The sequence below is a fragment of the Salmo salar genome, chromosome ssa12, assembly GCF_905237065.1.
Source record: "Salmo salar chromosome ssa12, Ssal_v3.1, whole genome shotgun sequence".
NCBI classification, from domain to species: domain Eukaryota; kingdom Metazoa; phylum Chordata; class Actinopteri; order Salmoniformes; family Salmonidae; genus Salmo; species Salmo salar.
In genome coordinates, this window is record NC_059453.1 from 80,934,345 (window position 1) to 80,957,325 (window position 22,981).

At 41.2% G+C, this 22,981-nt stretch overlaps 1 protein-coding gene across 1 annotated transcript; it reads left to right on the forward strand.

Moving 5' to 3' along the window:
- The first annotated feature begins 18,419 nt into the window (after positions 1–18,419).
- Positions 18,420–21,667, forward strand: LOC106565734 (probable G-protein coupled receptor 173). The gene has a single exon (XM_014133174.2). The coding sequence runs from the start codon at positions 19,935–19,937 to the stop codon at positions 21,054–21,056; it is 1,122 nt and encodes a 373-aa protein (XP_013988649.2). The 5' UTR covers positions 18,420–19,934; the 3' UTR covers positions 21,057–21,667.
- The last annotated feature ends 1,314 nt before the right edge of the window (positions 21,668–22,981 follow it).

Consider the following 22,981-nt stretch of genomic DNA (forward strand, 5'->3'; position numbering starts at 1 on the left):
TCCATATGTGTTATTTTATAGTTTTGATGTCTTCACTATTATTCTACAATATAGAAAATAGTAAAAATAAAGAAAAACCCTGGAATGAGTAGGTGTGTCCAAACGTTTGACTGGCACTGTATATAAATGTTGCTGTGACTCTTTTGCGGATGATGTAAAAAAGATTTGCTGGTCTGATATGATTAATAAGGAGCATCCAGATGCTGCACTTGATGAATTTATGAAATTGCTTTGTTCATGCACCGGTTAAGAAACTGACTGTTAGAACTGTTAAGGTTCCATGGATTGATGAGGAATTGAAAAACTGTATGGTTGAAAGAGATGGGGCAAAAGGAGTGGCTAATAAGTTGGCTGTACATCTGACTGGCTGACTTACTGCAAATTGAGAAATTATGTGACTAAACTAAAAAAAATAATAAGAAACCGTATTATGAAGCCAAAATCAATGACATAAAGAATGATGAAAAAAAAACTTGAGTACTTTAAATGAAATTATGGGCAGAAAGACCAATTCAACTCCATCTTTCATCGAATCAGATGGCTTATTCATCACAAAACCATTTGATGTTGCCAATTATTTTAATGATTACTTCATTGGCAAAGTGGGCAAACTTTTAGGCAGGAAATGACAACAACGAACAGTGAGCCATCGTATTCATGGATAAAAAATTAATAATGAAAGAAAAGTATTGCAAGTTTGAATTTTTGTGAAGTTAGTTTGGGAGAGGTGAAAAAAATAATGTTATCGATCAATATTGACAAACATCCTGGCATTGACAACTTAGATGGAAAGCTGTCATGTTTTTAATCTAAGCCTAGAGGAAAGTCTTTGTCCTCAGGCCTGGAGGGAAGCCAAAGTCAATCGCTACCCAAGAGTGGTAAAGCGGCATTTACGGGTTGCTACAGTAGACCTATGAGCTTGCTGCCAGCTATTAGCAAACTGTTGGAAAAAATGGTGTTTGACCAAATACAATGCTATTTCTCTGTAAACAAATTAACAACAGACTTTCAGCATGCTTATAAAGAAGGGCACTGACACAAATTACTGATGATTGGTTGAAAGAAATTGATAAGAAGATTGTGGGAGCTGTACTGTTAGATTTCAGTGCAGCCTTTGATATTATTAACCATAATCTGGTTAATAACATAACATAAAACATAAAAACATATGTGTTATGACTTTTCAACCTCAGCTCTGAATCCATGATATGGCAATCTATCTAAAGAACTTGACGGGTTTTCTTTAATGGAAGTTCTCTAATGTCAAACATGTAAAGTGTGATGTACCGCAGCGCAGATCTCTAGGCCCTCTACTCTTTCCTATTTGTACCAATGACCTGCCACTGGCATTTAACAAAGCATGTGTGTCCATGTATGCTGATGATTCAACCATATACGCATCAGCAACCACAGCTAATGAAGTCACTGAAACCCTCAACAATATCATGACTGAGGATATGACTCAGATGCAGACTCAGGAGGCAGATAGTTCGATTCTCTGAATATTTATTAACTCCATGGGGCAGATCGAGGGCAGGCAGAGGTTCGTAATCCAAGGCAGAGTCATTAAGGGTCAGAACGGCAGGCAGGCTCAGGACAAGCAGAAGACAAGAAAACGAGAATTGGAGAAACGGGAAACACGCTGGTAAGACCTGACAAAACAAGACGAACTGGCAACAGACAAACAGAAAACACAGGTATAAATACACAGAGGATAATGGGGAAGAATAGGAGACACCTAGTGGGGGATGGAGACAAGCACAAGACAGGTAAAACAGATCCCGGGGTGACAAACAACGAGTTGCAGTCTATTTTGGAATGGGTGGCCAGTAATAAACTGGTCCTGAACATCTCTAAAACTAAGAGCATTGTATTTAGTACAAATCATTGCCTAAGTTTTAGACCTCAGCTGAATCTGGTAATGAATGGTGTGGCTGTTGATCAAGTTGAGGAGACTAAATTACTTGGCTTTACCTTAGATTGTAAACTGTCATGGTCTATACCTTAGATCGTAAACTGTCTTAGTCAAAACATATAGATTCAATGGTTGTAAAGATGGGGAGAGGTCTGTCTGAAATAAAGAGATGCACTGCTTTTTTGACACCACACTCCAAAAAGCAAGTCCTGCAGTCTCTAGTTTTGTTTCTTGATTATTGTTCAGTCGTGTGGTCGAGTGCTGCATGGAAAGACCTAGTTAAGCTGTAGCTGGCCCAGAACAGAGCTGCACGTCTTGCTCTTCATTGTAATCAGAGGGCTGATATAAATCCTATCCATGCCAGTCTCTCCTTGGTTAAGAGCTGAGGAGAGACTGACTGCATCACTTCTTCTTTTTAGAAGAAACATTAATGTGTTGAAAATCCCAAATTGTTAGAATAGTCAACTTACACAGAGCTCTGACACACACTTACCGCACCAGACATGCCACCATGCCTTTTCACAGTCTCCAAATCCAGAACAAATTCAAGAAAGTGTACAGTATTATATAGAGCCATTATTGCATGGAACTTCATTCCATCTCATATTGCTCAAATGAACAGCAAACCTGGTTTAAAAAAAAACGATGAAGCAACCCCTCACCGCACAACACCTCTCCCCTATTTGACCTAGATAGTTTGTGTGTATGTATTAATATGTAGGCTACATGTGGCTTTTGTAAAAAAAAAATGAAAAAAAAATGTAGTTTTGTCCTTGAGCTGTTGTCTATTAATGTTCTGTATTATGTCATGTTTCATATTTTGTGTGGACCCCTGAAAAAGTAGGTGCTGCTTTTGCAACAGCTAATGGGGCTCCTAATAAAATACCAAATACTAAACTGCTTGCTATACACTGTACTACGTAATTGTAGCAGGTTTACTAACGCATTAGTTCTAGTAGCTATATTGACTATGACATTAGCTAATATGGTGACAGTGATGTAGGCTGTGTGAAGCGGTTAGCGGTTATGGTATGAAAGTTTGGCTAAGGTGCCACCAGCCACCTGTGAGAGGAAGCTAGGAAAGGAGGAAAAGAAAGGGAGCTAGGAATGGAGGAAAGGAATCTAGGAAAGAAAATAAGAAAAGGAAAGGAAGAAGGAAAGGATGCTAGGAAAGATAGCTAGGAAATGAGGAAAGGAGCTAGGAAAGGAAATGAGATAAAGAAAGGGAGATGGGGAATGAGGAGAGGAAAGGGAGGTAGGGAGGGAAAAAGAATTGGGCAATTTTGATGGGGGTAGGAGCTACAAAAAAAACAGAACTCATCATGAGTGGCCGCAGTGGCTCGTGGGTCTGCGTCCCCACCTCGTGACAGCGAAGAGAACATGTTTTTAGATTTAAGTTTTTAGTGATGGGGCAGTATTCGGAAATTCAGATGAATGACGTGCCCAAAGTGAACTGCCTGTTACTCAGGCCCAGAAGCTAGGATATGCATATGACTGGTAGATTTGGATAGAAAACACTCTAAAGTTTCCGAAACTGTTAAAATAATGTCTGTGCGTATAACAGAACTGATATGGCAGGTGAAAACCTGAGGAAAATCCATACAGGAAGTGGTATTTTTTTTGATGTGGGTGGTTTTCAATTGAATGCCTATTGAGTATCTAATGGGTTAGGACCCAGACTGCAGTTCCTATGTCAACAGTCTTTAGATATTGTTTCAGGCTTGTTTTCTGAAAAATGAAGAAGAATGAGACTTTTCTGTTAGGGGACTGAGGAAGCATGCAGTGCTGGTTTGTGCGCTTGACTGTGTGCACTCCCTTCGTTCTTTTTCCTTTCTATTGAATACGCTATTGTCCGGTTGAAATATTATTGATTATTTAGACAATTGACAACCTGAGGATTAATTATAAACATCGTTTGACATGTTTCGACGAACTTTACAGGTACTATTAGGATGTATTTGTCGGCATGTTTTGACTGCCTTTGAGCCAGTGGATTACTGAACAAAACGTGCCTACAAAACTGAGTTTTTGGGATATAAAGAGGGACTTTATCGAACAAAACAAACATTTATTGTGTAGCTGGGACTCTTGTGACTGCAACCAGATGAAGATCTTCAAAGGTAAGTGATTAATTTTATCGCTATTTCCGACTTTCGTGACTCCTCTACTTGGTTGGAAAATGTTTGTATGCTTTTGTAAGCGGGGCGCTGTCCTCAGATAATCGCATGGTATGCTTTCGCGTAAAGCCTTTTTGAAATCTGACAAAGCGGCTAGATTAACAAGAAGTTAATCTTTAAGCCGATGTATAACACTTGTATTTTTATGAATGTTTATTATGACTATTTCTGTATTTTGTTGTCGAGGTGGGTCGCTAGCGGCATGCCTGCGCCAGAGAGGTTAAAGTTTATTTCCTGCAATTCTACACATTTTGCCATGGGGCAGAGAGATACTGCCCTACCAAGCAAAAAAGCAGTAACTGCTCATTTGGTTGAGAATGAGTTAATGTCATTTTTGCTACAATAAATACATTCTTAATCATGTGGACAAGTATCCTGCCTCTATTGTATTCTGTTTTGGAGAAAATGGGGTCATGTTAGCAGTAACTGCATAAAGTCACTGTGAAACCAGTTCCACGCTATTAGCAGTCACTGCCTTTTTGCTTGGCAGGGCAGTATAGGGTGGAGGCAAATCTTTGCAGTTTTTAATATAATAACTGATAATCTATGGGCCCAACGCAGGTCAGTAATTCGACCATGCTTACTACAAGTTTAGATAGCTATGCCCTAGACTAACTTACTAATCCCCACAAAAAAAATGCTAACATGGGCTAATTGAGTGGCTGCTGATGCACAATCAAATTTCGAAATTGCACCTTGTCTATTATTCTAACTCTAAACAGTAAGTTGAGACCCCGACTGAGATCTTTAACAAATAATAAATAAAAAATTGGTCCGTGGGCCTACAATGGGGGCCGCATGGCTGCCAGTTTCCCATGCCTGATATAGACGGACCAGGTGAATCCAGGTGAAAGCTGTGATCCCTTATTAATGTCACTTGTTAAAACCTCTCTAGGGTATGTGGGAGGCTACCGTCCCACCTGGCCAACATCCGGTGAAATTGCAGAGCGCCAAATTCAAAAACAGAAATACTCATAATAAGAATTGATAAAACATACAAGTGTTATACATCGGCTTAAAGATTAACTTCTTGTTAAACCAACCGTTGTGTCAGATTTCAAAAAGGCTTCACAGTGAAAGTATACCATGCGATTATCTGAGGACAGCGCCCAGCACACAAAACATTACAAACAGTTACCAGCCAAGTAGAGGAGTAACAAAAGTCAGAAACAGAGCTAGAATTAATCACTTACCTTTTGATGATCTTCATATGGTTGCACTCACAAGACTCCCAGTTATACAATACAGTGGGGGAAAAAAGTATTTGATCCCCTGCTGATTTTGTACGTTTGCCCACTTACAAAGAAATGATCAGTCTATAATTTTAATAGTAGGTTTATTTGAACAGTGAGAGACAGAATAACAACAACAAAAAATCCAGAAAAACGCATGTCAAAAATGTTATAAAATGATTTGCATTTTAATGAGGGAAATAAGTATTTGACCCCTCTGCAAAACATTACTTAGTACTTGGTGGCAAAACCCTTGTTGGCAATCACAGAGGTCAGACGTTTCTTGTAGTTGGCCAGCAGGTTTGCACACATCTCAAGAGGGATTTTGTCCCACTCCTCTTTGCAGATCATCTCCAAGTCACTAAGGTTTCGCGGCTGACATTTGGCAACTCGAACCTTCAGCTCCCTCCACAGATTTTCTATGGGATTAATGTCTGGAGACTGGCTAGACCACTCCAGGACCTTAATGTGCTTCTTCTTGAGCCACTCCTTTGTTGCCTTGGCCGTGTATTTTGGGTCATTGTCATGCTGGAATACCCATCCACGACCCATTTTCAATGCCCTGGCTGGTTCTCACCCAAGATTTGACGGTACATGGCCCCGTCCATCGTCCCTTTGATGCGGTGAAGTTGTCCTGTAGCCCTTAGCAGAAAAACACCCCCAAAGCATAATGTTTCTACCTCCATGTTTGACGGTGGAGATGGTGTTCTTGGGGTCATTCCTCCTCCTCCAAACACGGCGAGTTGAGTTGATGCCAAAGAGCTCCATTTTGGTCTCATCTGACCACAACACTTTCACCAGTTGTCCTCTGAATCATTCAGATGTTCATTGGCAAACTTCAGACGGGCATGTATATGTATTCTTGAGCAGGGGGACCTTGCGGGCGCTGCAGGATTTCAGTCCTTCACGGCGTAGTGTGTTACCAATTGTTTTCTTGGTGACTATGGTCCCAGCTGCCTTGAGATCATTGACAAGATCCTCCCGTGTAGTTCTGGGCTGATTCCTCACAGTTCTCATGATCATTGCAACTCCGCGAGGTGGAGCCCCAGGCCGAGGGATATTGACAGTTCTTTTGTGTGTCTTCCATTTGCGAATAATGGCACCAAATGTTGTCACCTTCTCATCAAGCTGCTTGGTGATGGTCTTGTAGCCCATTCCAGCCTTGTGTAGGTCTACAATCTTGTCCCTGACATCCTTGGAGAGCTCTTTGGTCTTGGCCATGGTGGAGAGTTTGGAATCTGATTGATTGCTTCTGTGGACAGGTGTCTCTTTTACAGGTCACAAGCTGCGTTTAGGAGCACTCCCTTTAAGAGTGTGCTCCTAATCTCAGCTCGTTACCTGTATAAAAGACACCTGGGAGCCAGAAATCTTTCTGATTGAGAGGGGGTCAAATACTTATTTCCCTCATTAAAATGCAAATCAATTTATAACATTTCTGACATGCGTTTTTCTGGATATTTTTGTTGTTATTCTGTCTCTCACTGTTCAAATAAACCTAACATTATAATTATAGATGGATCCTTTCTTTGTCAGTGGGCAAACGTACAAAATCAGCAGGGGATCAAGTACTTTTTCCCCCCCACTGTAAATGTTCGTTTTGTTCGATAAAGTCCCTCTTTATATCCAAAAACCTCAGTTTTGTTTGCGTGTTTTGTTCAGTAATCCATTTGCTCAAAGGCAGTCACAATAGGAAGACAAAAAATCCAATAAGTATCAGTGAAGTTCGTCGAAACATGTCAAACGATGTTTATAATCAATCCTCAGGTTGTTTTTAGTCATAATAATCAATAATATTTCAACCGGACAATAGCATCGTCAATATAAAAGATAAACAAGAAAGGCGTGCTCTCGGTCGCGCGTAGAAAACAACTCTGGGACTTCCCAGGGTCCACTCACTCAGAGTGGTCTTACTCCTTCATTTTTCATAATACAAGCCTGAAACAATTTCTAAAGACTGTTGACATCAAGTGGAAGCCATAGGAAGTGCAATCTGAGTCCTAAGTCAATGGAAAACTACAAACATAAAAAAAATACCACTTCCTGGATGGATTTTCCTAAGGTTTTCGCCTGCCATATCAGTTCTGTTATACTCACAGACATTATTTTAACAGTTTTGGTAACTTTAGAGTGTTTTCTATCCACATCTACCAATTATATGCATATCCTAGCTTCTGGCCCTGAGTAACAGGCAGTTTACTTTGGGCACGCTTTTCATCCGGATGTCAAAATACTGCCCCCTACGCCAGAGAGGTTAAATCCACTTCAATCCGTGTAGAAAAAGTGGAGGAGACAGGTTAAAGAAGGATTTTTAGGCCTTGAGACAATTGAGACATGTATTGTGCAAGTGTACCATTTAGAGGATGAGTGGCCAAGACAAAAGATTGAAGTGCCTTTGAACAGGGTATGGTAGTAGGTGTTAGGTGCACCGGTTTGAGTGTCAAGAAATGCAGCGCTGCTGGGTTTTTCACGCTCAACAGTTTCACATGTGTATCAAGAATGGTCCACCACCCAAATGGCATCCAGCCAACTTGACACAACTGTGGAAAGCATTGGAGTCAACATGGGCCAGCATCCCTGTGTAACACTTTCGACGCCTTGTAGAGTCCATGCCCCAACGAATTGAGGCTGTTCTGAGGGAAAAAGGGGCTGCAACTCAATATTAGGTAGGTGATCCTAATGCTTTGTCCACTCAGTGTACCGTATGTGGTAGAGACTACAAAGGGAAGCACAGCTGCAAGCTGCCCAGTGACACGAGCCTACCAGACAAGCTAAATTACTTATATGCTCGCTTCGAGGCAGGTAATGTGGTTGCATTTTCCAGTCATCTGGTGATTCTCAGTAACTATACTGTTCTCTTTGAAGTAGAAAGAATAATCAATATACGTTTAAATATTAGACATGTGTAAGCGGAATAAAGGCTGAAGCCCATGTGAGTGTACAAAGCTGGATCAATATCAAATTGATCATTGGACATGTAAAAACAGAACGTAAGCAGAATCTGTGTGGATTAAGCAAGGTAAACCAACAGGACCTGTCTGGTCTGGGCCATGTCTGATCTTGTGAAGGCTACTGGACACGCACATGGGTTAATCATTCATAGACAAAATAGGTCTGAACTTGTGAAGACCTTTGGACAGGAACATTAGTTAAGGGGTATGCATGTCACACCACCAATAGATTCTATGCCCCAATATCTGAGCCAATAAGAGAATGGAAACTATGTAAGAAAACAAGATTCGTAAAGTGGGGTGATGACGTTATGTAAAGGTAAGACTGTATAAAAACCAAGCACTAAGAATGAAGATTCAGTTGTTTCATGGAACTGCTCGGCTTCTGTTACTTTTGTAATAAAAGTCTAATTGAATTCACAAGCTCCGGTATCTGAGAAGTATTTGATTTAATATTTTTCCACAACAGTAACACTGAAGCAGGCATAAGAGCATCAGCCGTACCGGACGACTGTGTGATCACGCTCACAGTAGCCAAACAGGTCAACATTCACAAAGCTGCAGGGCCAGACTGATTACCAGGACGTGTACTCCGAGCATGCGCTGATCAACTGGCAAGTGTCTTCACTGACATTTTCAACCTGTTCCTGACTGAATCTGTTATACCAACATGTTTCCAGCAGACCACCATAGTCCCTGTGCCCAATAACACTAAGATAGCCTGCCTAAATGAGTACCGACCCATAGCACTCACGTCTGTACCCATGTAGTGCTTTGAAAGGCTGGTCAGGGCTCACATCAACACTATTATCCTGCCCCAACAGATCCACAGATGATGCAATCTCTATTGCACTCAACACTGCCTTTTCCAGCCTGGACAAAAGGAACACCTATGTGAGAATGCTATTCATTGACTACAGCTCAGCGTTCAACACCATAGTGCCCTCAAAGCTCATAACTAAGCTAAGGAGCCTGGGACTAAACACCTCCCTCTGCAACTGGATCCTGGACTTCCTGACGGGCCGCCCCCAGGTGGTAAGGGTAGGTAACAACATATGCGCCACGCTGATCATCAACACTTGATGATGGTGTTGGAGTCATGCCTGGCCATGCAGTCCTGAGTGAACAGGGAGTACAGGAGGGGACTGAGCACACACCCCTGAGGGGCCCACGTTTTGTTGATTAAGGACTTGTAAGTAAGCATTTCATTGTAAGGTCTACACCTGTTGTATTTTATTTTATTTGATTAACCATACAGTGATGGAAAAAGTACCTAATTGTCATACTTGAGTGAAAGTAAAGATACCTTAGATTATAGAAAAAGACTCAAGTAAAATACTGCTTCACTAAAAGTCTAAAAGTATTTACTTTTAAATATACTTAAGTATCAAAAGTTAGTCTAAATCATTTCACATTCCTTATATTATGGAATGATTTTCTTGATTAAAAAAAAATATGAATAGCCAGGACACACTCCAACACTCAGACATAATTTAGAAACGAAACATTTGTATTTAGTCAGTCCACCACATCAGAAGCAGTAGGGATGACCAGGGATGTTCCTCTCGATAAGTGTGTGAATTGGACAGTTTTCCTGTCCTTTTCTTGCAAAAACTAGAAATGTAATATTTAAAGAGGAGCTGGGTTAGAGAGGCCTATGCTGCCACTTACTGTAGTAAAAACAGAGGTGTAGGCATCCTGATAAATAACAATACACACTTTTTCCGTATATCCTAGCACATGGACCAATAAGGCCATTTTCTAATGTTGAATTGTACCTTACATGGTGGAAAATACACATTGATTTCCCACCAGGGACAAACCTGGTGTTTTTAGATAGAAGTTCCTCGGCGTACACATCACGGACAAACTGAAATGGTCCACCCACACAGACAACGTGGTGAAGAAGGCGCAACAGCGCCTCTTCAACCTCAGGAGGCTAAAGAAATTCGGCTTGTCATCAAAAACACACAAACTTTTACAGATGCACAATCGAGAGCATCCTGTCGGGCTGTATCACCGCCTGGTACGGCAACTGCTCCGCCGAACAACCGTAAGGCTCTCCAGAGAGTAGTGAGGTCTGCACAATGCATCACCGGGGGCAAACTACCTGCCCTCCAGGACACCTACACCACCCGATGTCACAGGAAGGCCAAAAAGATCATCAAGGACAACAACCACCCAAGCCACTGCCTGTTCACCCCACTATCATCCAGAAGGCGAGGTCAGTACAGGTGCATCAAAGCGGGGACCGAGAGACTGAAAAACAGCTTCTATCTCAAGGCCATCAGATTGTTAAACAGCCATCACTAACAGTCAGTGGCTGCTGCCAACATACTGACTCAAGTCTCTAGCCACTTTAATAATTAAAAATGGGATGTAGTAAATGTATCTCTAGTCACTTTTAAACAATGCCACTTTATATAATGTTTACATACCCTACATTACTCATCTCATAGGTATACACCAAATCAAATGTATTTATAAAGCCCTTCTTACATCAGCTGATGTCACAAAGTGCTGTACAGAAACCCAGCCTAAAACCCCAAACAGCAAGCAATGCAGGTGTAGAAGCACAGTGGCTAGGAAAAACTCCCTAGAAAGGCCAGAACCTAGGAAGAAACCTAGAGAGGAACCAGGCTATGATGGGTGGCCAGTCCTCTTCTGGCTATACTGTACTCTATACCATCTACTGCATCTTGCCTATGCCGTTCGGCCATCGCTCATCCATATTTTTACATGTACATATTCTTATTCATTCCTTTACACTTGTGTGTATAAGGTAGTTGTTGTGAAATTGTTAGGAATTGTTAGATTACTTGTTAGATATTACTGCACGGTCGGAACTAGAAGCACAAGCATTTCGCTACACTCGCACTAACATCTGCTAGCCATGTGTGTGACCAATAAAATTTGATTTGATTCGATTTTTTTTTATTCCATCAAATCCAAACAGGAACTTTATTTTAGTAGGTGTCCTAAATCATACATTCGATAAGATTGACAGATTGGGTAATAAAAAAAGCTAATATTGGGAGTCATCCTTAAAAATAATTTACAAGATACCTGGAGGTTATTGTACCCAGATACAAAATACTAAGCTTTTAAAAGATGCATGATCTTGTGATATCGGATTATTCTCCTGTATCATGCTTAATTACACCAGTAGAAAATAACACTTAGCGGCACAATTTGGAGAATGAATAGAGCGCATCGTCTGGACCCTAAATGTATTAAATACGTAAACGAAAAAATATAAACCTTTACCATTACAAATGTAGACATAGAGGACAGAGAAAAGATGACTACCGTTATTATTTTGGATGCCTTTAAGGTGTACATTAGGGGAATGATAATCTCATACTCTGCAAAGTTAAATCTGATTTAGAAATTAAAATTAAAGACAAATTAATCACTTTCTTAGAAAAAGCCCATAAAAATCTTTACAAGGTAAAAAAGAAAATAGAATTTCTAAACTTAAGCAGGGATACAATCTTTAACTTTTGAAGAGATCCAACAACTACAGGTTAAACTCAAGTAAAGCATACTACTTAATGGAAAATAAACCTGGTTAATATCTCGCAGCTCACACAAAATGAATAAACACTAAACCTGTTATAATTTTAAAAGATAAGGATACAAATGTGGTAATTAGAAACAACGCGATTCATTACCATTTTAAAAGCTTCTATGAACATTTATATCAATCAGAATTAAACAATAGTTGGACGGAAACATATAGCCTTCGAGGACTCAACAACCCTGAAGCCATTATCAGCAGACCAAAAAGAATCACTAAAAACAGAGATCACCCCCCCCGAAAAATGTGATACTGTTTAAACATTAGTGCGGAGAAAAGAACCAGGAATGGAGGGCTTTCCCATAGAATTCTATTCAACATCTTGGGACAAAGTAGCACCCCTATTTACACAAATGACAACACGCATGGCATTTGTCCCGGAGGTAGCCTAGTGGTTAAAGCGTTGGACTCCTAACGGAAAGGTTGCAAGATCGAATCCCCGAGCTAACAAGGTAAAAAGCTGCCGTTCTGCCCCTGAACAAGGCAGTTAACCCACTGTTTCTAGGCCATTGTTGAAAATAAAAATTTGTTCTTAACTGATTTGCCTAGATGAATAAAGATTTAAAAAATCAGAACTGTCTAGTTACATGTATCAAACCGTTATTTCAGTTATATTTAAACCGGAAAAATTTGGAGTGTCCCCAGCTGATAATAGACCCATAAGTTTAATAATTTGTGGCAATAAAATGATTACAAAACGTATAAGCAATAGAATGGCAAAGTCTTCCCAGACTTAATACTTATCAAACAGGCTTTCTTAAAAATAGACAAACAAATACAAGAACATGTTTCGGTTTAATAAAATACTAAAAAAACAAGATATACATTTATCAATAATGGCTGTTGATGCCGAAAAGGCTTTCGACAATCTTAAATTGCCTTTTTCTATTTAAAATATTGTAAGCTTTCAACTTTCCAGCTAAAATAATAAATGATATAAAAATATTACATAAATGTCCTAAAGCAAGAATATACACAAATAATACATTATCTGATTAAATTGCTTTAGAAAAGAGGCACAAGACAGGGAGACCCCCTCTTCCCGCTCCTGTTTGCACTGGCATTTGAACCGCTTGCAGAAAGATTTAGACAGGACCGAAACGTAGCAGGTATCAGTATTGATAAACATGAATTTGAACAAAACTTATTTGGAGATGATCTCCTGATATACCTGGACAATATTGAAAACTCAATTCCCCCTTTTATCAAGGATCAGGCTAAGACCCAGATGCAGACACAGGAGGTGGATAGTGCAAGTCTCAGAGTTTATTATTGTACAAGGGGCAGGCAATGAGTCGTAATCCAAATCAGAGTCAGGCAGGTACAGGACGGCTAACAGGATCAGGGTCAGGACAGGCAGAAAGGTCCGAACTGGGAAGACTAGGAAAAACAAAAACTAGAGCACAGGAAACACAGGAACACGCTGGTAGGACTTGATGGGAAACAGAAGACATAAGGCTGTGAGACAGGTGTTTAATTCTAGATAGTTGCTGGCTCCAGGTGGTGGGATTGGTGGAGACGAGACAATGAAGAGTCGTCTCCAGGTCCTGATTGGCTTGCTCCAACTGGCCGTTAGACTGGGGATGAAAACCAGAGAACAGGCTGGCCGACAACCCAATGAGGGAACAGAACGCCTTCCAGAACCGGGATGAGAACTGAGGACCGCGATCGGAGACCATGTTGACCGGAAGTCCATGGATCCGGAAGATGTGCTATACCATGAGCTGGGCCGTCTCCTTAGCTGAGGGAAACTTAGGAAGGGGGATAAAATGGGCGGCTATCCACCACTGTAAGGATGGTGGTGTTGCCATCTGACAGAGGGAAACCTGTGATGAAGTCCAAGAATATAAGGGACCAGGGGAGGTGAGGAACAGGGAGTGGTTGAAGGAGGCCAGCCAGAGCATGCCGCAGAGTCTTGTTCTGCGCACACACAGTGCATGAATGCAGAGACGTCAGGAACCATGGTGGGCCATCAAAAACGTTGTCGGACGAAAGCCAAGGTCTAACGGGAGCCAGGGTGACAGGTGAGCCTCGAGGAATGTGCCCATTCCAGAACCAGAGCACGGGCAGAATCCGGGACAAACATCCGGTTAGCCAGGCCCCTCCCCGTACCTACTAATCAGCCTGGTCTTTTAATTGGCAGGTAGATAAGAAATGTCCCGTAGCTCCACAATAAAGACAGCTCTTGGTGTTTAGTCTGTGTAAGCACTCAGCAGGAAACAATCTAGCCTTTCCCAGTTGCATGGGCTCCGGAGGAGATGAGTCGACAGCCCTCTGTGATTTACGAGAGAACTCGGGTGACAACGATCCACTCGGAAATGTAGACTTTGGGGATTTCCGGGATTCCTCTGAGGCGAGGTAGAAATTGAGGATGAGCGAGGCCGACAGGGAACAGACTCCCTCTCCCTCCTACATTCCCGTAGCCGCCCACCGATCCGGATGGTCAAGGCTATGAGGGAGTCGAGCTCCGTGGGCAGCTCCCGGGCTGCAAGCTCATCTTCAATCACCTCCGATAATCGGTGAAGGAACATGTCGAACAGGGCTTCCGGGTTCCAGGCACTCTCAGCCGCCAATGTGCTATAATCCACCACGTGGTCTGCCACACTACAGGTGTCCTGACGTAGTTGGAGCAGCTTACGAACAGCCTCTCTCCTGGACAATGGAGAATCGAACACTCTACGTACCTCCACCACCATGAACTCCTCCAGATTGAGGCAAACGGTGGACTGCATCCACACCGCCGTAGCCCAGGTGAGTTCGCTCCCGGACATCAGTGTTATCAAATTCTCTATCTTCGAGCAGTCCGAGGGGAACGAAGAAGGCAAAAGGTAAGTCAAGGCAGGCAAAGAGTCGTAATCCAAATCAGAGTCAGGCAGGTACAGAATGGTAGGCAGGATCAGGGTTAGGACAGGCAGAAATGTCAGAACTGGCTAGACTGGGAAAAACAAAAACTAAAGCACAGGAAATACGGTAACATGCTGGTAGGACTTGACGGGACAAGACAAACTGGCAACAGACAAACAGAAAATGCAGGTATAAATACACAGGAGATAATGGGTGTCACGTGTGCTCCCTCTCCGGCCTCTAGGTCACCAGGCTGCTTGTTAAGGCGCACATCTGTCACCATTGTTACGCGCATTAGCGCAATATGACACTCACCTGGACTCCACCACCTCCTTGATTACTTGCCCTACAAATGTCACTCCCCTTGGTTCCTTCCCCAGGCGTCATTGTTTCTGTTTCAGTTTCATGTCTGTGCTTTGTTCGTGTTTCTTGTTTTGGATTATGGTGCGTTTATTTATTGAAACACTCACTCTGTGAACTTGCTTCCCGGCTCTCAGCGCACATCGTTACAATGGGGACAAATGGGAGACACCTGATGGGGGTGGAGACAATCACAAGACAGTTGAAAGAGATCAGAGATTACCTTTGGTAAAAAATATTTGTGGAATACTCTAAAATCTCAGGATATAAAATTAATGTGGAAAAAAATGTAATAATGGCAATAGGAAAATTTTAAATAATAACTTACGATGTAAAGCTATCCTTTAAGTGGACCACAATGTCACGATTGCTAGGAGTGGTGGTAGGAGTCAGGCGCAGAGAGCAGAGGTAATGAAAAATTAGATTTATTTTCCGCTGGTACGACACGGTCGACGCCAACACAACAGGCGTGTGAACAAAATTACCAACCCATACACAACGGGCACACAGTCCGGAAAGAAAATAAACCAAGGAGATCGCCAGCACATCAAACAAGCACACTGACGATAAAATAATCCCGCACAAACCTGGGCGGGCTAAACAGGCTTAAATAACCACAAATCAACACACACAAATAAGGAACAGGTGCAAACAACAGACATACCAACAGAAAAGGAAAAAGGGATCAGCGGCGGCTAGTAGGCCGGCGACGACGACTGCCGAGCGCCGCCCGAGCAGGCAGGGGAGCCAGCTTCGGTGGGACTCGTGACACACAAAAAATATTGAATACTCAGGATGCTTAATAAGTGACGACAAACAACAAATACATAAAGATAACTTTATTCCATTACTGAACAATATGAAAGTAGATCTAATTAAATTGAACAATTTTCCCATAAATCTTACAGGTACAATGAACCTCTTCAGAATGGCATGGCTTCTAAAGTGTTTGTATTTATTTTCAGAAATACCAATTACCCCACCAATCTTTTAAAAAGTATACTCAGTCATAACGGACCTTATATGGGCAAATACATTTTTTAATTCAGGTGGTATACAGAAGAAAGCCCTATTTGGTAAAATACCAAGTCCATATTATGGCAAGAACAGCTTTTTTTTCAGTCGCATAAACCATCACCTCATCACCTAAATTCATTAGCGTTTACTGCACCTGAGATTGCAGCCCAAATCAATGATTCACAGAGTTCAAGTAACAGACACATCTCAACATCAACTGTTCAGAGGAGACTGCGTGAATCAGGCCTTCATGGTCAAATTGCTGCAAAGAAACCACTACTAAAGGACACTCTCTTTGGCTAAGAAACACGAGCAATGGACATTAGACCAGTGAAAAACTGTTCTTTGGTCAAATTTTTGAGTTTTGGTTCCAACCGCCGTTGTCTTTGTGAGACGCAGAGTAGGTGAACGGATGATCTCTGCATGTGTGGTTCCGACCGTGAAGCATGGAGGAGGAGGTGTGATGGTGTGGGGGTGCTAAACTGGTGACACTGTCTGTGATTTATTTAGAATTCAAGGCACACTTAACCTGCATGGCTACCAAAGCATTCTGCAGCGATATGCCATTCCATCTGGTTTGCGCTTAGTGGGACTATCATTTGTTTTTCAACAAGGCAATGACCCAACACACCTCCAGGCTGTGTAAGGGCTATTTGACCAAGAAGGAGAGTGATGGAGTGCTGCATCAGATGACCTGGCCTCCACAATCACCCGACCTCAACCCAATTGAGATGGTTTGGTATGAGTTGGACAGCCAGCAAGTGCTCAGCAGATGTGGGAACTCCTTCAACACTGTTGGAAAAGCATTCAAGGCGAAGCTGGTTGAGAGAATGCCAAGCGTGTGCAAAGCTCTCATCAACACAAAGGGTGGCTACCTTGAAGAATCTAAAATATATTTAACACTTTTTTGGTTACTACATGATTCTATATGTGTTATTTCATTGTTTTGATGTCTTCACTATTATTCTACTATGTAGAAAATAGTAAAAATAAAGAAAAACCCTTGAATGAGTAGGTGTGTCCAAACTTTGACTGGTACTGTACAGTGGTGTAAAGTACTTAAGTAAAAATACTTTGAGGTACTACTTAAGTCGTTTTTTTGGGTATCTGTACTTTGCTTTACTATTTATATTTTTGACAACTCCTACTTTTACTCCATTACATTCCTAAAGAAAACAATGTACTTTTTACTCCATACATTTTCCCTGACACCCAAAATTATTAGTTACATTTTGAATGCTTAGCAGGACAGGAAAATGATCCAATTCACACAATTAGAAAGAGAACATCCCTGGTCATCCCAACCAGGGAACCAGACTCACTAAACACAAATGCTTCGTTTGTAAATGATGTCTGAGTGTTGGAGTGAGCCCCTGGCTATCCGTAAATTTAAAAAACAAAAGAAGTGTGCCATCTGGTTTACTTAATATAATGAATGTGAAATGATTTATACTTTTAATTTTGATACTTAAGGATATTTTAACAATTACCTTTACTTTTCTTTCTTAAGTATATTTAAAACCAAATACTTTAAAACTTTTACTCAAGTAGTATTTTACTTGTTGACTTTCACTTTTACTTAAGTCATTTTTTATTATGGTATCTTTACTTTTACTCAAGTATGACAATTGGGTACTTTTTCCACCACTGGTACTGTATGTAAATGTGATATTTTTTGTTTTGTTTTATTATAAATTTGCAAAAAATTCTAAAAACCTGTTTTTCTATTGTCATTGTGGGGTAATGTGTGTAGATTGATGAGGAAAACAACTATTTCATCAATTTTAGAATAAGGCTGTAATGTAGTAAAATGTGGAGGGGTTTGAATACTTTACGAAGGCACTGTATATACTATATATGGTCTATGGGCTACCTACCTGTACATGTGACCAATGACCTATAACCCCATGTGAGAGTTCCCCTAGTGTACAAAATCCATAGACAGACAATATACAACACATTAAATCAAACGAGCACCAGCAGGCCAACATATTAGGCAAGACTAAACACTACTTCCTGGGCATAGCCCATACATTTGATGTCTTATTCTCCCTGTGATCCAGAGTCACCTGCCATTCACCAAGTTACTGCCTATCTTTTTATTGATCATGACTTATTCAGTCTTTTGTATCTAGGTTTTTTAGGATAGGGGGCTAGACGCTAGTTTTTTCCCCCTTCAAATTATGAGCTAAAGGAAATGGACCCTTAATGGACCTCTCTCTCTCTGCTCTCTCTCTCTCTCTCTCTGCTCTCTCTCTCTGCTCTCTCTCTCTCTCTCTGTGCTCTCTCTCTCTCTCTGCTCTCTCTCTCTCCCTCTCTCTCTCTCTCCCCCCTCTCTCTCTCTCTCTCTCTCTCTCTCTCAACTAGGCTGCAGATGGCACTAGTGAATCACAGCTGCCAGATTTGTGTTATCAACTCCATTGACATGCTAATGTTTAATGTATTCAAATATCCTATATTTTCCCATATTATAGTATGTGCATACAGTTTGTTTAATAAGATAGATATTTATCTAACACATCGCATATAATTGGTGATAGTAATATGTGGGCTTCTGTCTTATAACTATTCAATTGTCATATTATGGTCGGTTAAAAACAATTGTGGGGATATAGTCTAATAGGTCTAGCATACTTGGTGGTGCCAACCAATCATGTTGGCAAAATTGTGTAAGCCTACCCTGCATATTGACCAGTCAAAATGGGATTGCATTTGAAAATATGTGACTAAAACAGTAGAAATCGGAATAGAAACCCTTTATATAGGCTACTATGGTGGCATTCTTCATAATGCAGCTGTCCTGTATGACCTGTATGTCTATGCATTCACTCAATGACTTATATTTCAAATGAGATGATCATAATTAGGATTTTAGGTTAGGTTGGTTGTAAACACATGACTGTGCCTTTAAAGCTGCCTCGGTGTAAAAGGAACTGAGCAGTCTGAAACGATTGAATTTGACAAGCCTTTCTAGACATGGAAAATCATGCCTTGGGAATGCATGAGACAGGATCCAATTATTGAATGATTCCATGTAGCGCCGCAGACTAATGTACGCGCACAGGAGATCGGACAACTGTTTCTGATCCGAGGACGTGGATTAGCCTACATTTAATCTATCTCGACATTAGCCGGCGCTGTTCAGTGTCTATCCACCTTATCATAATCGATTCAACCTCGTTTGAAAACGTAAAGTGTAGGCTTTTCCTCAAATGCAAACCAACGGTTGTAGTTTATAGACATGCATTAGTTTTTATTGCTGGATGTATTCATACGCCATGCCTTCGATTGAGTGGACTGAACACTGGTTTGGCTATAGTCTACCCAACCCTATTAATTGCGTGTTGAAGAGATGATGACGGCCTGTCCTCCGATTTATGTTTATTTATTCCTCAAGACGAACGAGAACCTCAGCATCAGTGGAAATGGAGATGTGTTTTTGAAATGTCTGGCATTCAAACGGATCCATTTAAGATGGTGTGTGCAAAGACTGCATGTTTCAGAGCAATATGTTTGCTATCAGCTGAAAATGGAACTACGAACATGGGTGTAGCCTATTTCATATTCGAAACGGAAACTTGTGAGATGAAGGATAACAAGAAAATACATTTCGATGGATCTCAGTCGCTTCTGAAATCAGGCAATGCTTCAAACCCAGGAGAATAAAGAATGATATTCTAAAACGGTTAAAACCTAGATGCTGTTCACGGTGAGGTAGTGTAACATAATCGTGCATCATGTTAATTTCTTGCTGGCCAATTTTTATCAATCATTGATAGGCCTACTTCGACCGGGGAAGCACAACCACTTGATGTGGGAGTATAGAATACACGCGCCTTTGACAATAGCTTGGTTACATAGATGGCAAATTCAAGCGAGTTTGGGGAAAGCAATCCCACGCTACATAATTATGCCATCACCGCCTCTGCGGTGAAACTGGCCTCGCTCGGTCTGATCATTTGCATCAGCCTTGTCGGGAATGCGGCGTTGTCCCTGCTAGTGCTGAAAGACATCTCCCTTCACAAGGCTCCGTATTATTTTCTACTTGATCTGTGCTTGGCAGATGTAATACGGTCTGCCGTGTGTTTGCCCTTTGTGATGATATCAATCAACAACCGTTCCACCTGGACGTACAGCATTATACGTTGCAAAATTATCGCGTTCCTGTCGGTCCTTTTTTGTTTCCATGTAGCGTTTCTGCTCTTCTGCGTCAGTGTCACCAGATACATGGCGATTGCACACCACAGGTTTTATTCCAAACGAATGACATTGTGGACATGTGTGGCAGTGATTTGCATGGTCTGGACCCTCTCTGTCGCTATGGCTTTCCCCCCTGTATTTGACGTTGGCACCTACAAATTCATCCATGAAGAGGAACAATGCATTTTCGAGCACCGATATGTGAAAGCTAACGACACCCTGGGTTTCATGTTGATGCTGGCTGTCATCGTGGGAACAACACACGTTGTTTACATAAAAATGTTGTGTTTCGTGTACGACCACCGCAAGATGAAACCCGCTCAGCTTGTCCCAGCTATAAGCCAAAACTGGACCTTCCACGGGCCAGGTGCCACTGGGCAGGCAGCCGCCAATTGGATTGCAGGATTTGGACGCGGTCCCACCCCACCAACGTTGGTGGGAATCAGACAAACGTCGCATAATGGAAACAGAAGGCTGCTTGTCTTGGATGAATTTAAAATGGAGAAACGCATAGGGAAAATGTATTACATGATAACCCTGGCGTTTCTTATCCTCTGGGCCCCGTACATTGTTACTTGCTACATTCGAGTGTTTGTCAAAGGAGGCACAATTCCACAGGTTTACCTGACTGCGGCCGTGTGGATGACGTTCGTTCAGGCGGGGGCGAATCCCATTATTTGTTTCATATTCAACAAGGAGCTGAGATCGCGCCTCAGAGCCAGTTTCCCATGTTGTCTCAGCACACAGACACCTATGTCTATGGAGCCATACTGTGTCATCTGATAGGTTCTACTGCTGTTTTAGACAAGGGAAAACGAACAGAACTGTCATGTTGGTTTTGAAGCCTTAGGTGATATTACTCTGTTGCTATGCTTGTCCAATTTTCCCACACAGGCTGAAGGCCATATTTTGTGATTTGCACTTACAGAAAGTGCAAAATGTTGCCAATCTGTATTTCGAATAGGCCTATTAATAATGTGGCATATTTGAAGAATCTCATTGGTATATTATTTGACTAATGTAGGCCTATGGCAATTCAGTTAGAAGAACATAAGACAATTCTGTACATTCTCTAAAGCTGTTTATTTCTTTATTCTGAACTTTTTTTTAAATCAAATATGTTGTAGCTTTCATAAAATCTTCTTAGAATTATTTGTGTGGAGAAGGTGATAAAATAAACTTTTACAGTCTTTTGCAAATACATTTTCTTCCTGGATTTTAACATGTGTTGATAAAAATGTATACCTTGCACATTCCCTGTAAAAAAGACAAATGACATGTTTTTTTCTATGGACAAGGACAATGGAACTCTAAAAGAAGCAAAGCATCAGTGCTGCAGAGAGATGTTTGCTATGTTTGTACTTCTGAGTAAATAAACAACAGATTAATGATTAGTATTGATTTGATTCTGTAATACAGGTAACTAAACAATATCTGTTCTGTGTTTCAATACAATAACAATATAGACACATCCTATTTTCTACCACTCATCCTCAAACGCTAACTTCCAATTTACCCTATTTTGTTGTATCATTACTCCCTCTATAGCACAAGATGTGGGGGGTTGTATTACCCTGAAACAATATAATTATACTAAAATCGTGGTATCTGGGCAGATCATGTTTTCATTGTGATCAGCTAACTTGTTACCATACTATTACCATGTTATTACCACTTTATTCTGCACTGTAATGTAAAATGCTACCATCATTCATGTGCCCGAGTATTTAGCCAGCCTTAGGAAGTTTGTGCTTCTGAAAAAGCAGTGCAGCAAGAGTCCAGTTTGCCTCTGCTCACACACTCCATTCTTCTCATAAGACTTTAACTAGCCAGCATGCACCTTTCAGTATGTAAAAAATCCAACAGTGTATAATAGAGTCATTATTCTGATCACTGCTTGTCTCAGTTACAGCCATGTAAATGAACATTTGTCAGCTAATTGGAGTCCTTAATTTTGTAGCCCGGGTTTACTTCCCTAGGGGGAAGTGGGATAGAGTGGGAACTGCTGAGCTGATGTTTCTGGGTAGAGCATCCCAGTGTACCTACAGTATACCTACTGTGCACCCTCCCTCCCTCCCTTCCCTGGCCTGGCCCAGCATCACTGAACCATTACCATCACAACATGCCTGCTCCGCTCTACTCCCAGCATGACTGTTGCTTCTGAGCGACTGAAACGTTCTCACCTGTGAATTCTCTCATGCAGTATCATTTCAGATCAGGCATTTTTTTATACAACAGCTCTGCCCCAGGAGACCTCTCTCTGCTGCTTTGCTTATAAGTGCCTCTTGAACATTTCTGCATGTACACAGCCATATTGTTGACCCCACATTTGCCTCTGTTAGTTTCTCAGAGGCAGTTTTGCACACCTGAAATATGTTCAAAATGCAATAACATTTCATCCCTAGAGTTATTGCAAAGAGTTTATGGTGCCATTGTCTGAATATACCTTCATTGAAATGGCAAGGCTCTCCACGTTGTGGCTTATTCAAGCCAATGTCATAATTGTATACTGTTCTATTAGCATGGGAGGGACTGTTTGGCTCGCAAAACTTGATTATCGGCTTTGTAATAGGCTGTGCTTGCATTACACAAACTGCACCACAGCTTAATTTATGGTATAGCTCATCTCTCAGCTTAACATCATTGTACAGGCAACTTGGTTATATTTTTTGTTTTTCCATCAAGAGAACAATTTCTGTACATTGTCA

Excerpts from the sequence above, each read along its gene's own strand:
- LOC106565734 (XM_014133174.2), top strand. The coding sequence starts at position 19,935 with ATGGCAAATTCAAGCGAGTTTGGGGAAAGCAATCCCACGCTACATAAT.